Source organism: Canis lupus, chromosome 12 (genome assembly GCF_011100685.1).
Source record: "Canis lupus familiaris isolate Mischka breed German Shepherd chromosome 12, alternate assembly UU_Cfam_GSD_1.0, whole genome shotgun sequence".
NCBI lineage: Eukaryota > Metazoa > Chordata > Mammalia > Carnivora > Canidae > Canis > Canis lupus.
Window position 1 is genome coordinate 37,675,662 of NC_049233.1, and position 15,738 is coordinate 37,691,399.

At 34.9% G+C, this 15,738-nt stretch overlaps 1 protein-coding gene across 7 annotated transcripts in view; it reads left to right on the top strand.

The window, feature by feature from the left end:
• The window catches only part of MYO6 (myosin VI), a 145,583-nt gene that overhangs the window by 89,655 nt on the left and 40,190 nt on the right, over nucleotides 1-15,738 (top strand). For 6 of the 7 annotated variants that reach the window (XM_038554560.1, XM_038554561.1, XM_038554562.1 and 3 more), the window contains 7 exons: nucleotides 2,647-2,791; nucleotides 4,901-5,058; nucleotides 6,974-7,065; nucleotides 9,754-9,826; nucleotides 11,530-11,657; nucleotides 14,748-14,843; nucleotides 15,130-15,303. In XM_038554560.1, coding sequence (XP_038410488.1) covers nucleotides 2,647-2,791; nucleotides 4,901-5,058; nucleotides 6,974-7,065; nucleotides 9,754-9,826; nucleotides 11,530-11,657; nucleotides 14,748-14,843; nucleotides 15,130-15,303 — 866 coding nt within the window. Of the gene's footprint in view, nucleotides 1-2,646; nucleotides 2,792-4,900; nucleotides 5,059-6,973; nucleotides 7,066-9,753; nucleotides 9,827-11,529; nucleotides 11,658-14,747; nucleotides 14,844-15,129; nucleotides 15,304-15,645; nucleotides 15,734-15,738 lie in introns of all 7 variants that reach the window. The other variant, XR_005367933.1, reaches the window with a different exon arrangement.

The following is a 15,738-nucleotide window of genomic DNA, read 5'->3' on the forward strand; positions in this document are numbered from 1 at the left end:
GCCTTTTTAAAACCTTTAAAATAAATATCTTCTTAGGTTAGCCTGAAAGTGTGTGAGAAACTTCGCAAAACAGTAAAAAAAAATGTTTAAATACATTAATGAATTATTGATTAATCAGTTTAGTGAGAGCTATATAATTTAGATAATCTGTGTGTGTGTAGAAACAAGAAATCAGTAGTTAGCTTATTTTCCTAGAATTAAATGTTCAGTATACTTCTTTTTTTTTTTTCCGTTCAGTATACTTCTAAGTATTCTTGTCCCCTTGTTCTTTTTCTTTGGTAACAGCTTTATTGACGTATAGTTCATAGACTGTTCAATTCACCCCCTTAAAATAATTCTTTGGTTTTTAATATACTCGAAGTTGTGCACTCATCCCTGAAGTTAGTTTTGAGAACATTTTCATCACTTCAGCATTCACCTCTCCTTCTTTCCCAAATCCCTCAGCCTTAGGCAGCTACTAATCTACTTACTTTATAAATTTGCCTGGTATGGGAATTTCGTAGAAATAGAATCATACAATATGTGGTCTTTTGTGACTGGCTTCTTTCTCTAGCATAATGTTTTCATGGTTCATCCTTGTAGCTTCCTCAGTACTTCATTTCTTTTTATTGTTGAGTAATGTTCCATTCTGTAGATATATCACTTTTTAAAAAATATATATCACATTTTTTATCCATTTGCCATTTGATGAACATTTGGGTTGTTACTACCTTCGGTTATTATGAATGATACTGCTGTAAACATTCTTCCATGTTTTTTTTTTTTTTTTTAATGGGCATATGTTTTTTACTTCTCTTGAGTATATGCCTAAGAGTGGAATTGCTGTCATATGGTAACTCTATGTTTAACCTTCTGAAGAACTGTCAGATTGTTTTTCAAGGTAGCTGTATTCATTTCACATTCTTATCAATACTGTATGAGGATTCCTGTTCCTCCACGTCCTCACTGATGCTGTCTGCGGGATTATAGCCATAGTAGTATGTGTGAAGTGTTTTACTTCATTGTGGCTTTTGTGTTTTTCTGAAGGCCCATGAGTTTGAACATTTTTTCATGTCTTTATTGACCGTTTGTATTTCTTTTTTGGAAAAATGTCGGTTCAAATCCCTTGCCCATTAATTGGGTTGCCTTTTTGTTGTCAAATTAAAAAAAAATATTCTAAATACAAGTTCCTTATCAGGTATATAATTTGCAAATATTGTCTTTCAATCTGTGGCTTGTCTTTTAAGTTTTTGGGTAGTGTTCTCTGAAACACAGAAGTTTTTCATTTTGATGAAGTCTAATATTTTCTTGTGTTGCTTGTGCTCTTGGTACCATATCTAGGAAACAACTGCTCTGAGATCATGAGGATTTATATCTGTGTATTCTTCTAAGACTTCCCTAGTTATAGATAATAATTTAGGTCTTTGATTATTTTTTAGTTAATTTTTATTTATGATGTAAAGCAGGGGTCCAGCCTCATTCTTTTGCATGAGCATATCTGGTTGTCTCAGTGCCATTTGCTGAAAAAACTGTTTTTTTCCCAAATGAGTTATCCTGACAACCCCTTGTTCTTATGGAATCTCATGGTTTGTTTCTCCTGAGACCAGTCTATTAATTAGTTTACTTATTTTTCATGGTAAACTTATTTTTTTTACTATGATTTTCACACATTTTTTTGTAGTTTTGAAATTAGATTTGAGTTGAATTATTTATAAACATTGAACCTTAAAAAGTAAAATGTTCACTTTTAAAATATTAGTAGTAATAATACAAATAGTAATAGTTAACCTTTATATAGTGCTTACTATGTACCAGGTACTGTTTCAAGAACTTCACCTATATTACCTCATTAATCTCAGTAACAGCCTTATCAGGTAAGGTTAAGTACCGTTATTATCCTTAAATGGATGAAGAAACTGAGCACAGAAAGAATAAATGACTTGTCTGGTCACACAGCTAATGAGTCTTAATTAGCCCAGAGGCTAAAGCACTGAAGTATAGTGTCTTTCCATATAATACATATATATATATAAATTAAAAATATATATGTTAAATATATATATATATTTTATATATATATAATATTTTTTAAAACATCCTCCATAACTAGAAATCTATGGATATAATGTACAGGGAATAGCAGTTATCTCCTCACCCTCTTCCTCTTTCCCAAGCAACATGAACACCTGCATATGCATGCACAGGTACACACAGATGCACTACACACACAGACATAAAACCTCATACGTTGACAGACAGCCACATTGATCTACTAAGTGGCAACATTTGCTATTAAAATTATTCCTTAAAGTTTTCAGGAATCATATGAATTTTAATAAGGTACTGTATTTCTCTAGGGATTTACAGGGATTATAATCTATCCATATATTTTGCTTGCTGGGTCATAAAAAATGAAACAGTGGCAAGTTAATATTGATGGGCTGAAGGATTATATCATGGACTGCCTCGAGAGAGGATCTTCCATTGACCTTGGCAGTATGAGTGTCTGACAAGGGTGGTGAAAAAGTGAGGTGAAATTAAAAGTCACAAATTAGCCTTGTCTATTCCACAAATTTATGTAAGTGAAATATACTTCTAAGAAATGGATCATGAGGATTTGATTTATATAATGTCTGATAACTTCAAATCTAAATGCATTTTCATTAGGTGGTTGTAATTTGAAGAATAAATCTACTCAGGCATTGGAATATTGTGCAGAATTACTGGGTTTGGATCAAGATGATCTTCGTGTAAGTTTAACTACAAGAGTCATGCTAACAACAGCAGGGGGCACCAAAGGAACAGTTATAAAGTAAGTTCCTTAACTCCTTGCTCTGTAAAAATCTTGCCTTGTGGTTTGTCAAGGAAAAATCTTTGAGAACACTGAGATTTAAAGTTGATTTTTATGAATGATTCATTCTTTTCATTATAATGTTCTAAAACATGTACTCAAAAGATAAGAATTCTGTGCAGTTCCTTGCAGTAATCTACTATATAAATAAATGCTGACTTCCACAGTTCTTAAAGTGGTTCCTTACAAATATGCTGCATGGTACAGATTTATAGTTTATAAAGTAAGAGAGGTTTACTTTTGTACAACTACAAAAATATGAGTTGATTATGTTAATATTTGTTTTAGGCAACAAATTTTTTTTTTTAAGATTTTATTCATTTATTCATGAGAGACACAGAGAGAAGGCAGAGACATAGGCAGAGGGAGAAGCAGGCTCCTTTCAGGGAGCCTGATGTGGGACCCGATCCCGGAACTCCGGGATCACACTGTGAACCAAAGGTAGACGCTCAACTGCTGAGCCACCCAGGCGTCCCAAGACAACAAGTTTTTTTTTTTTTTTTTTTAAGATTTTATTTATTTATTCATGAGACGGAGAGAGAGAGAGAGAGAGAGAGAGAGAGGCAGAGACACAGGCAGAGGGAGAAGCAGGCTCCATGCAGGGAACCTGACATGGGACTCGATCCTGGGTCTCCAGGATCAGACCCTGGGCTGAAGGGGGCACTAAACCGCTGGGCTGCCCCCAAGGCAAGTTTTAAAAAATTTTTCAAGGTTGTTTTTTTTGAGATATAATTCACTTTTTTTAAAGTGTATAGGTTAGAATATTTTAGTATATTTACAAGGTTGTGCAACCATCACCATTTGGTTTCAGAAGGCAATAGATCATTTTACTTTAAAAGTGATTTTCTTTACAAATGGCTTGTTCTAAAACTTATTAAGTAAAACTCACCTTAGTAAAGCACTCAGAAAGTGGAATTTCCCCTTACCTCCCAGATTCTTCATTTATAGGAAATTGCAAATAACAAAAAAAGTAAGAACTTAGCCAAGATTTCTTAAATCTGTAACCAAGAGCTTCTAGGTTAGGTTGTATTTGGGTCTCTGTATACTTTTGGCTCAATATCCTATGTTTGAGGCATTTGTTTTTTATACTATAAAATTGCTATTCAGCCATCATTCTGAGGCACTGTTAGATCTTCATTTGTGGGGGAAAAAGTCAGATCCTCTATCCCTTCTGTCCCTTGCCTAATAAGGCAGTTCATGAGCTCTAGTGACATATTTTAGGAGAAATTTCAACAAATTAAGCCAAGAAAGATTTAAAAACAAACTTCTAGCCACTCAAAAAATTTGATAACTCTTAAACTTTGGGAAACATTAGCAAGGTACGTTTAGCCTGATTCTTTGCTAAACTAATTCCAAGTTATTATAAAGTAAACCTTAGCAAAGAGAATGTGTAGTACTGCCATACAGTTGCTTTTCCTTGGAGATATTTCTGGTGCTGAGGGGAAGTCCAGTAAAAGCACAGATGTGTGATCTTCAGGTAGCATTTCCTTCATTTCCCCTTTGTTCTAAAGTAGTTGTTTTAAGTGTTATAGGTATGGAGTGCTCACAAAAGATTGACTTTAGGAACGGGTTCTGTTGCAGGAAGTATAAGTTGGAAAACCAGTTTTAAAGGGTATTTAAAGGGTCAGTCTAACCTGACAGACTTTTAAGTTTACTTCAAATTTGACATTTTTTCCTGGTGCTCCCATAATGCCTCATACTTACCTTTATGATAGCATTTAGTACACTGTTTGAAAATTCAGTTTTATGGCAGTTTCTTCATCACACTACAATTTTCTTTAGGAAAAGGGCTGTGTGTCTGTATCTGCAACATCTGGAACTGATGTAATTACTTATAATGAATAGTAGAATTGGACAGTCCAGATTTTAAGATTGTAAACATTTATTCCTAAACAGTGTTAAACAAGATACCCATTTATTTGTGCTATTCACAAATGACCTTTTGTAGCTATTTATTTTGTTCTTCACAGTGAATGTGTTTAGATAGATATACTTTTATCTGGGGTATCTGATGTTATTTTCACAGTTATTACTATAAAGAATTTTCATTGGTATAGTCTTCTTTTATAGGGTACCCTTGAAAGTGGAGCAAGCAAACAATGCTCGTGATGCCTTGGCAAAGACTGTCTATAGCCATCTTTTTGATCATGTGGTAAACAGAGTAAACCAGTGTTTTCCTTTTGAAACATCATCTTATTTTATTGGAGTCCTAGATATTGCTGGTTTCGGTAAGTATAGTTGTTTGTGAAATTGTATTTGGTATTTTTAATTCAATTTTTCAGATATATTTAAAATAAAAAAGCTACTTTTCCCCTTGTAATACCTTTCACTTGATGTACTTTCAGTTATATGTCCATACTTAAATTTCATTTCATAATATGATTTAAATAGGAAGTTGATGCTTCAAAAAGGGAAAAGCTTATAGATTTTAGTCACACTAATGCTAAAATTAAAACATGTTGATTGAGGAACACCTGGTTGCTCAGTTGGTTAAATGTCTGACTCCTGATTTTGGCTCAAGTAATGATCTCAGGGTCATGAGATCAAGCCCTGCATTGGGCTCTGCATTAGGCATGGAGCCTGCTCAAGATTCTCTCTCTCCCCCTTTTCCTGTGCTGCTCCGTCACCAAAAGAGAAAAACAAATATGTTGATTGAAACCATTATTGTTAGATGTTTCTGTACTCCTAAACGAATGCAAATGAATAAAGGTAAAGTCTTGAGAGCTACTAATAAAGAGAATTAAGTCATTAAAATCACTGACTATAGTGTAGTGCTGGGTACAAGCTGACGTAGCAAATAAGCAAAACTCTTTGCTATGTGTAGAAATCCATTATTAGTATTGTCAGCAGATAGCTGTTTCCAGTGAATTTCTACCAAATGAAAAAATAGCTATATTAAAGATATAAGTATATAATATAGTACATAAAGTAGATAATATATGTATTCAAGATATTATATGTTAATTTATATTTAAGATAAATATTTGAGAACAACCACAGGGCTGTGCAATTAGAAATGAATCACTAGCATCTGAGTGCCATTTTGTTTTGAATGACTATTTTGTAAAAATCTCAGAGTAAATATGTTTTATATTGGACTTTATCACTGTAGGTGTTCCTTCTGGCTTTGTAAGACTGGTGTTTTCCTTCTGTGCAGTTTGTTTGCTTTTGCCAAAGAAAAGTATGAGTATTTACTTTTGGGGAGGGGTAGAGTTTTGGTTTTGATGTGATACATATTTTAAAACTTATAATTATTACCTTTTGTTCAAAGGTAGAAAAACACTCCTCATTGACTTAGGATTTCAAAATCTTCAGACATTTGTTTCATGGTCTGCACCAGTTTTATTGTGATAGGCACATATACAGAATCATAACATTTTAGAGGTGCAGGTATCTTAGAGATAATGTAATACAGTCTATTCATTTTTAAATGAGTTAAAATTCATAATATTTTTTATAGCTATCATTTTACAGATTACACAGAAACAGATCTAAAGCACTTGTAATTTTTTTAAAGATTTTATTTATTTATTCATGAGAGACGGAGAGAGAGAGAGAGAGAGAGAGAGAGAGGGAGAGAGGGGCGGAGACATAGGCAGAGGGAGAAGCAGGCTCCATGCAGGGAATGACGTGAGACTCAATCCCGGGTCTCCAAGATCGCCCTGGGTTGAAGGCGGCTAAACCACTGAGCCACGGGGGCGGGGGGGGGGGGGGGCTGCCCTAAAGCAATTGTATTTTTTTTTAAGCACTTGTATTTTAAGCCATTTTTTTCTATAGTTAATGTAGATAGCTTTAACACCTATGCTTAAGAAAATCATGTTGTAAGTGGCTTACATTTTGTATATTTTACTCTATGACATTTATCTCATTTAATACACATCTTTTTTGTGGAGTAAAATACAGTATTTTCAATACTTAAATACCTAACAAAATTTGTCTTGAAATAAGAGCATCTGGGGAGTTTGCAACAATTATAGGTATTTTTTTACTTAATTTTAAAGTTAAGCATTGATATAATAAAATTTTATCCTAATTATAAATTTATATGTGAACTTTATCTGATATAATAAAATTTTATCCTAATTATAAATTTATATGTGAACTTTATCTGATGATGACTTTTGATTTTGGTTTTGTTTTCAGAGTACTTTGAACATAACAGTTTTGAACAATTTTGCATCAACTATTGCAATGAAAAACTTCAACAATTTTTTAATGAAAGGATTCTGAAGGAGGTAATTGTCATTACAATTTAAATTTAAGAACTGTATTAAGCTATTTTAATTTCAAGGAACAGAGACATGCTGCAGTTACCCTGATTGATGGAGTATAATGTAAGGTGGCTCAGGGGATCAGAGATGCATAGGACAGGCCCCCAGTGGCCTAGATGTTGCTCAGGCACTTCAGAAGTGTTAATTGTACAGTTGATGCTTAGGGACCCAATACAAACTCTAATAGGCACCTCCTGAGAAGTGAACATCTGTTGCTTCTTATTAGTGACTTTTGCTAGACTTGGAATTTTGCTTGTTTCTTTTTCTGAGTTTGTTGCCTTTACTTCTGCCACTGCCAAACAACTTTCTACTTTTATCCCTGACATTGACATCTCCTATACTTCCTCTGTCTCTCTGCTTTTGCCCACTCTGCTACCTGTTCACCCTTTCTGTGTTGCAGGAAAACCACCAAATCAGGGGATTTAGTGTGGCAATTGACCAGAGTGCCTCTGGCCAGTGCTTTTCTGCCAGGTTACTGTGTATACTGCCTAGTTGCCTGTGAATGGGATACCTATGGCTGGACACTGATCTCTCTGGTTTAGGAAAGTACTTACTGTCACTACTCCTAGTAATTATCTGTGGGCATGGTTGACACTCACAATCCCAAGTTGAGGAAAGTTATTTCATAATTCTTTAGAGTACAGAATAAGTAATGGTAGATTTGGATCACTTGATTTGTGATTACATTCACCATTCTTACCTTGTACTTGAATTCTCCAATATTTTCCTACTAATACCTTTGGCTTTCTTTCTTTGAGCTATTTGAGGTATGTTTTATTGAATGTAGTTAGTAGAGTTACAGGGAACTCAGAAATGGTCTAGTTCGGCCTTTTATTTTACAAATGAAGAAACTGATTATCAGAGCAATTTAGTGACTATTGCAGGTCTGAACTCACCTTCCAGCTGCTGGCCCACAATACTGTGTTCTCCTCATATTGGTACTGCTGTTTTCCAGGTTCTGTTCTCCACTGTATCTGGACTTTAAATGTGAACTATTCTTTCCTATTCCCATTCCATTAATCTTTTCACATTTTATTATATTTTTGTTTTTATGGGTTTCCCAGCACATTCCCTTTTATACTTTTTTATTTGGATACTGTATTTAAGCCAATTCTGGCATAAATGAACAGGTAAATCAAATACTTATCAGTTCATATAATCACTCTGAAAATATTTTATCCAGCCACATTAATTCTTCTGTTACTATTTTAAGTGGTACATATGTGCTTCTCATTTAAGATGCCCTAATTCTTCCCTTCCATGCCAGCCCAGCAAGCTTTATTTTTATCTAGAAACATGACAAGGAGACAGTATCTTGATATATGTTTATTTTTAGAACAATTCTTTTTTAATATTTATTTATTTATTTATGAGAGACACAGAGAGAGAGAGAGAGGCAGAGACACAGGCAGAGGGAGAAGCAGGCTCCACACAGGGAGCCTGATGCAGGACTCGATCCTGGGACTCCAGGATCACGCCCTGGGCCGAAGGCAGGTGCTAAACTGCTGAGCCACCCAGGGATCCCCTAGAACAATTCTTTAAAATAAATGTTTGGATTTCAAATTCAGATTGGGTCTTAAAGGGACACTGACTTCTAAAATGATAGAAACCTTTTCTAGTATATCTTGTGGGAGGAAATATTTAAACATTTGGGAAAAAAGATTAAAATACATGTCAACCTAAGCTCATTGCATTGTTCACTCATCTTTGATAAAGTCTTTTTTTTTCTTTAATTTTAAGAAGGTGCCAGACTTACATCTAGGAATTCAACTTTAATTTGTAAATTTTTCTTTCAAATGACACTTTATTTTTCCCAGTGTTATATTCCTTGTATGTTACAGTGTGTGGCTACTCGAGCCCATTTGCAGTTAATTGCTGTTTCTTTTATTTTAGTGCCTGGCTGTACATGTTAAAAATCTCTTCTGACTTTGGACAGTGGTTTAGGACTATTGAGGATATATAAAAGAGAGAAATTTCATGTCAAAGGGGCTAGTTTGTTTAGCTGTTCTTTAAACTTTTAAAACTTACCACAGCAAGTTCTTTCATTCTTTTGTTTTCTGGGGATTGGTAGACTATGGCCTTTGGGACAAATCCAGCAGGCTGCCTATTTGCAAATGAATTTTTATTGGAATACGGCCATGCGTCTTCATTTAGCATCATCTATGGCTGCTTTTGTGCTGCAGTGACTTAATTGAGTAGTTTTGACAAAGAGGATATGGCCCACAGCTAAAAATATTTACCATCTGGCCCCTCACAGAAAAAGTTTGCTGACTCATGGTCTATTCTACTAATAAGTTTGACTTTGAAATTGCTAAAGATATTTCAAAGCCATGACCTTTCCTTGAGTTTGAATGGCTATAAACAGATCTCTGTATGTGTGTATAGCTCTGCATATTTAAAGAACAGTGTGCTTATCTGCAGGCAGGAACATTTCCACATATGTAAATTATGTTGGCTATTAACTTCTGACTTTACATTGCTTTAGGGGCAGGGATTTTTCTTCCTTAATGTTTTGTAAGTCTCCTTAGCCCCTGAACTAGTCAATATGAGCCTTTGTACTCTGAACTACTCAATAAATGTTATGATCAGATGGCACAAAACAAGCCATCTCATATCATAAAGATTTCCATTCTTATGATTATTTCATTTTAGGAACAAGAACTGTATCAAAAAGAAGGTCTAGGTGTTAATGAAGTGCATTATGTGGATAATCAGGACTGTATAGGTATGTGTTTTTTTATTCCACTTTTGGGAAATATGGGAAGGTAGAGTAAATTCTTTTACTAGTAATTTTTCTGTGCTCTGTGATTGATATTACTGATTATGGGACTTAAAGCTCTGGTATTTGAGAGAGGTTTTACTTCTCTAATACTGCCAGGAAGTTGTTTTTTGTTTTGTTTTGTTTTTTCTACCAAGGCATCAAATTCAGCTATGTTGTAAGTTTTCCTAAAATGTCTTCTGTTTACTGTGATGGATATTTTCATTCTTAAATAGTCTATGTGAGTAAGTCAAGAGGGAACTAAATTGCTTAAGTAGTAAAGGTATAAATTATCTCACCTGAGGAAGTCCATACATTAGCCAGGCTCCAAGTGAGGTTTTTCAGTGTTTGACTCTGCTCTTCTGTAGTTCCCTGTATTGGCAACACCCTCTGGCCTGTTGTAGGTTGGCTTCACAGGTTTCATGTGTCAAATCCAGAACATGCTGTGCAGCCAGGAGAACAGGGTCTCTGTTATTCTTGTCTATTTTTATCAGTAAGGACACCTAAAATTAACTGTTGGGAAGACTTTGTTTTGAAAACTCCATTTGACAATTGAGTCAGTAACTCATGTGCCAGATTTGGAGAACATAGTATAATAATAATAATAATAATAATAATGCTTTACATTGATACAACTTTCCAAGAGCATGTTCAATTTTAGCTGGCTCACTGAGCATTTCAATTATATTACAGCCTTTCTCAGATCTCTTTGCCTTTGATTTTGTGATTTGATATCTTTGCTGGAACTCCTCCCCTTCTCTTTTCTTTCAGTCCAATTTCATATCCTTCTATGTCTATCAAAATATTCATTTATAGCTTAATTCAGCTGCCCCATCCTTCACCATCACCAGTTGCCTAAAAAGCATCACTCAGAACAATGCAGTTAGAATTTTCTCTCCATATGTCCTATAGCTTATGGAGTCTGTTCCACTTAATAGTTTTATATACTATTTTTAAGCACTTTGTATTTTATAGTTGTAATGTACAAGCAGGAAATTCAAACAACATGAATGGAAGGAGCATAAAAATGTGCTGTTACTGAAGTTTTGCTGGAAAACATTTGAATCAGTATTGAAAAGCACTTTTAAAAGCTCTGTATACAAAAGCTCTATATGCAAAAGCTTATGTAATTTTACTTCATTTTGAATGTAGATATCATATGGAGAGGAAGAATTTTTGGTTCTTTGGCCTCTCATCCAAGCTTACAAATAGGATGGTTATTACATTAATCATATGTTTATGGAATTGTTTTTCTAAAACCTATAGTCAATAGTTTTCCCTGCTATCTGAAAGTTAGAGCATTTATATATGAAACCTTTCATAAGCCAAAGTGGTGTAAATTGGAGAAGCAATTACCATTTTGTAAACATGAAAATTCTCTTTGGATTTCTTTCAGCTAGTGAAGGACAGGTACTAATGTAAATCTTTTGTAAAAGCGAAGTGGCATAAAGCAAACTTTTCCATAGTGGGGGAAATCTGTGTATGATGTTATTTTCTGATAAATTGCCACATTTGAAATAAAATCCATCTGCTTTCTGTAGCCTGTGAAGATACTTATATAATCATCTGTTACATCACTTCTGAGCAGTCCTTTAAATGTGTGATCAGGAAATTGTTCACATATCTTTAAAATGTTTTTACCCTATCACATTTTGATGTTTTTGGAATAGATTTAATTGAAGCAAAATTAGTGGGGATACTGGATATTTTAGATGAAGAAAATCGCCTTCCCCAGCCAAGTGATCAACACTTTACATCTGCAGTTCACCAGAAGCACAAAGAACATTTCCGACTCACTGTGAGTTTACTATTCCAAAATTGAGACTTTGTGGTGGGAAGAGAAGCCTGTAGAAAGATGTACTAGATATTATATATTAAATAATTAGAATAACAAGTTATGTGGGGCTGAGAGCAACTATAATTTATCCAACACAGCGTCTTCTATAGATAGGCACTTAATTTATACATGTATATTTTGGATGACAATGATCTATCTAATGAAGGCCCTTTTAGCTGGATGGAAAATACATCTCATCTATCTAAAATGTACAAAAAAGTATACCTGCTGTTTTTATGTTCTTCCTTTTAGCAAAGTGGCCACCAGTTGCTTTGCTATCATGTGATCTTGAATCATGTTCCAGGGGTTAGCATCTAGAATCACAAGCAACCACCAGCCTCCATGTTTGTAAGACTAGGAATAAAGTTCATGGGTTAGGGTCTGACTGGTATAAGCAATCCATATTAGATAATGGGTAGCCAATTTATTTTAATGTTTTTTCCTAGGAAGTTTTGAATGGAAAATATACTCAGGGACATAGAAACTGAAGCAGTAGAAGAATTATTAGCTAAAGGGAAAACAGACACAGAGAGCAATATAAATAAATAAACATTTACTTATTTTTTCCCCCTATTTTAAAGATTTTATTTATTTATTTTAGGAAGAGAGAAAAAGCACATGTGCAGGGGGAAGGAGTAGAAGGAGAGGGAGAGAGAGAGAATCTCAAGCTAACTCTGTGCTAAGCAGGGAGCCCAACACAGGCACAATCTCATGACCCAAGCCAAAACCAAGAGTCATCCACTCAACTGACAGGGCCACCTAGGTGCCCCAAAAGGGGTAAAAGACCTAGTTTCCTGAACTGCTGTTGGGTAATAGAGCTGTGCTTGAATTCTTGCAGTAGTGAACAGTAGGGCTCTTCTGCGTGAGCTAGCCCCTGTGGTTGTTGGAGTGTTTCCTTTGTTCACTTAATTCTGTGTTTATCTTTACACTCAGCTACCATATTTGAGGTAATACAGTAAGAACTGATTAGCACAGAAAAATATGGATGTTAATTTCATCTGGGAAGGTAGGTGCTGCCTTGTCTTACAGAGAACAACAAAGAAAGAAAGGCAGGAAAAGAAGGAAAGAGAAGTTGCTTAGAGTTGCAAATGCACCCTATCCTGTTTATTATTTTGAGATTGTAACCTAGTGTAACAGACAGGGCTTTGATAGATCCAGGAGCTGAAGTGAATGAAGACAAGTATTCTTGTTTCCGTATATCATTAAATCAAGAGTGTTGGGTAGTTTGATGCATTTACTTAAAAAGCTGATGTAATTGTCATAACCTTCTCTAGGGACTGAATCTAATCTACCTGTCCTACTAACTTGGAGTTCTTTTGTATCCTTAGATATTTCTTTTTTTTTTTTTAAAGATTTTATTTATTCATGAGACACAGAGAGAGGCAGAGACACAGGCAGAGGGAGAAGCAGGCTCCCAAGCAGGGAGCCCAACATGGGACTTGATCTCGGGTCTCCAGGACATGCCCTGGGCTGAAGGCAGCACTAAACTGCTGAGCCACCCAGGCTGCCCTCCTTAAATATTTCTTATAATGGGGAGCCTGTTTCTCTTCAGTGGAGATAGAAATAAAACAATATGTATCCTCAACAAAACTTATACTATAATTGAAGATATATACCCAGTCCTATTTATACACTGTTCACTGGTCTTTGTTATGAAAAGCCTGATGCATGGTTATCTTTACAAAAAGTGCTGATTGCTAGTCAACAGAATTGTGACCAGGATCTCAGACAACCTTGAGTGATAAAGTACATATAACTATAGGGACAGCAAGGTAAAGCATCAAGAATGGACTTTGGCTGCTTGTCTCAAAAGAGAACAAGAGCAAGATAGTAAATTCTATTTTTTATAAGCCATTACTTTTATATCTTTGGAAATAAAAATAATAACTATTTATTGAACATTTAGTATGTACCAGTCACTGATCTAAGGGTTTTACTTAAATTATTTTATAATTCTCACAATCTCTGAGGTGGATCCTGTTTGTATCCCCATCCCCATGCTAGAGATGAGGAGTCATACTTAGGTTAAGTAACTGGTCATGTGTAATGTTCTGAGGAAGTGGTGGAGTTGGAAATCAGGCTGGGCATTTTGACTTCAGGCCCTCATTTTGACTCATGCTGGTGTGTCACCTCACAGAGAAGAGGCTCTGTGGTCTCCTAGCTCTTTCACCTAGAAAAAGCCTGGTAAGGCTCTCAAAGTTTTAGTTTTTTTTAATTTTTAAATGAGATTGTCTTTCTTATCCTTAGTTTTTTTGAGGATCTGATATATATATATACTTTTATGTGAAGACATTTTGGGAACTTAAATATGAGGTATTATAATTGATAGTAGAATCCTAAAATGATTCAGTATCCTTCAGATAGATTCAGGCTCATTGTATAAACATGTTAGGATGTATAGCTATAAAAGTGGGAAAGGTCCTATACTGATTTCAGGTATGTTTTAGAACAGTGCTTCTCAATCTTGGCTGTACCTACGGATCACCTGATGTAAATGGTATGGGCTTTAGGAGATTTAAAAGTCCTCCAAGTAATTACCAATCAAGGTCAAGAACTACTACTTTATACATAGACAATTAACTTTATAAAGTGCCAATTGTTTTGCATACTTATAAGGTTGTTTTTGTCTTAGTCCTTTCTTCTTTTTTAAGAGATTATAACCAAATACTTGCTGGATTTCATTGGTAGTTTAAAGCTTATTAGAGGTTTCGAAGACAGTATAATTGTGTAAAGTGTGTAAAGTGTGAAAATTTCCTTTATAATTTTAAGTATTTCACATCCCAGATATTTTCTAAAGGAAATTATGTAATCTGTTTTTGATAATTTATTTATGTTTAAAAATTTATTTATTCATGATGGACATAGAGAGAGAGAGAGAGGCAGAGACACAGGCAGAGGAAGAAGCAGGCTGTATGCAGGGGAGCCTGATGCGGGACTCGATCCTGGGATTCCAGGACCACACCCTGAGCTGAAGGCAGACACTCAACTGCTGAGCCGCCCAGGCATCCTTGTTTTTGATAATTTAATAACTGATATATGTTCTCTTTTCAGATACCCAGAAAATCTAAGTTGGCAGTTCATAGGAACATCAGAGATGATGAAGGCTTCATTATTAGGCATTTTGCAGGGGCAGTGTGCTATGAAACAGTGAGTATGACTTTTACCAAAAGAAACCATTTGTAATTGAAGCTGCACTGTATAAAATATTAACCCCTAGCCACACCTGGTTATTTCACTTTAAATTTAATAAAATTTAAAATTCTTCAGGACACGGCTACACTCCTGTGTTCCATGTCTACATTGATGGCAACTGTGTTGGACAGTGCAGATATAGAACAGTTCTGTCATCCTGGAAAATTCAGTTGAACACAGCTGCATCAAGAGATATTACCACAGGATGGACTGAATCATTTCTGTTTGCTTTATTTTTCAGATTCAATTTGTGGAAAAAAATAATGATGCTTTACATATGTCTCTTGAATCCTTAATATGTGAATCCAGGGATAAATTTATTCGAGAATTATTTGAATCATCCACAAATAACAATAAAGATACTAAACAAAAAGCAGGAAAACTTAGCTTCATCAGTGTGGGAAACAAGTTTAAGGTATTTGTGTTAAATATATTACTTGAAAGTTTGTTGCATTTAAAGTAAAATATATTGTTTTATACTTTACAGAGGATAATGTAGATCACTGTCAGAAATCCCATGCGTGAAATGCAAGAGCAGACCCTGCGTTGTTGATATTTACATACAAAATAACCTAAAATAAGTTTAATAATTGAACATACAGAAATTCTTAAAATTTTATGAGTCTGTTCTTTCTTGTTGCTTAACATATCTGATTCATACCTGCTTCTCCTAATGTTCTTGCTTCTGCTTACTGTTTGGTTGACCTTCAAACCTTCTCTTTCCCATGTGTTTTCTGTTTCCTTCCTCATTCAACAGTTTTGTTTTAGCTGGAGTAGTCCAGCTCGGGATGGCTAGAGAGAACTAGTTGAGTTGAGAGAGGAAAAGGCACAGCCAGGGGCTTCAGGTAAA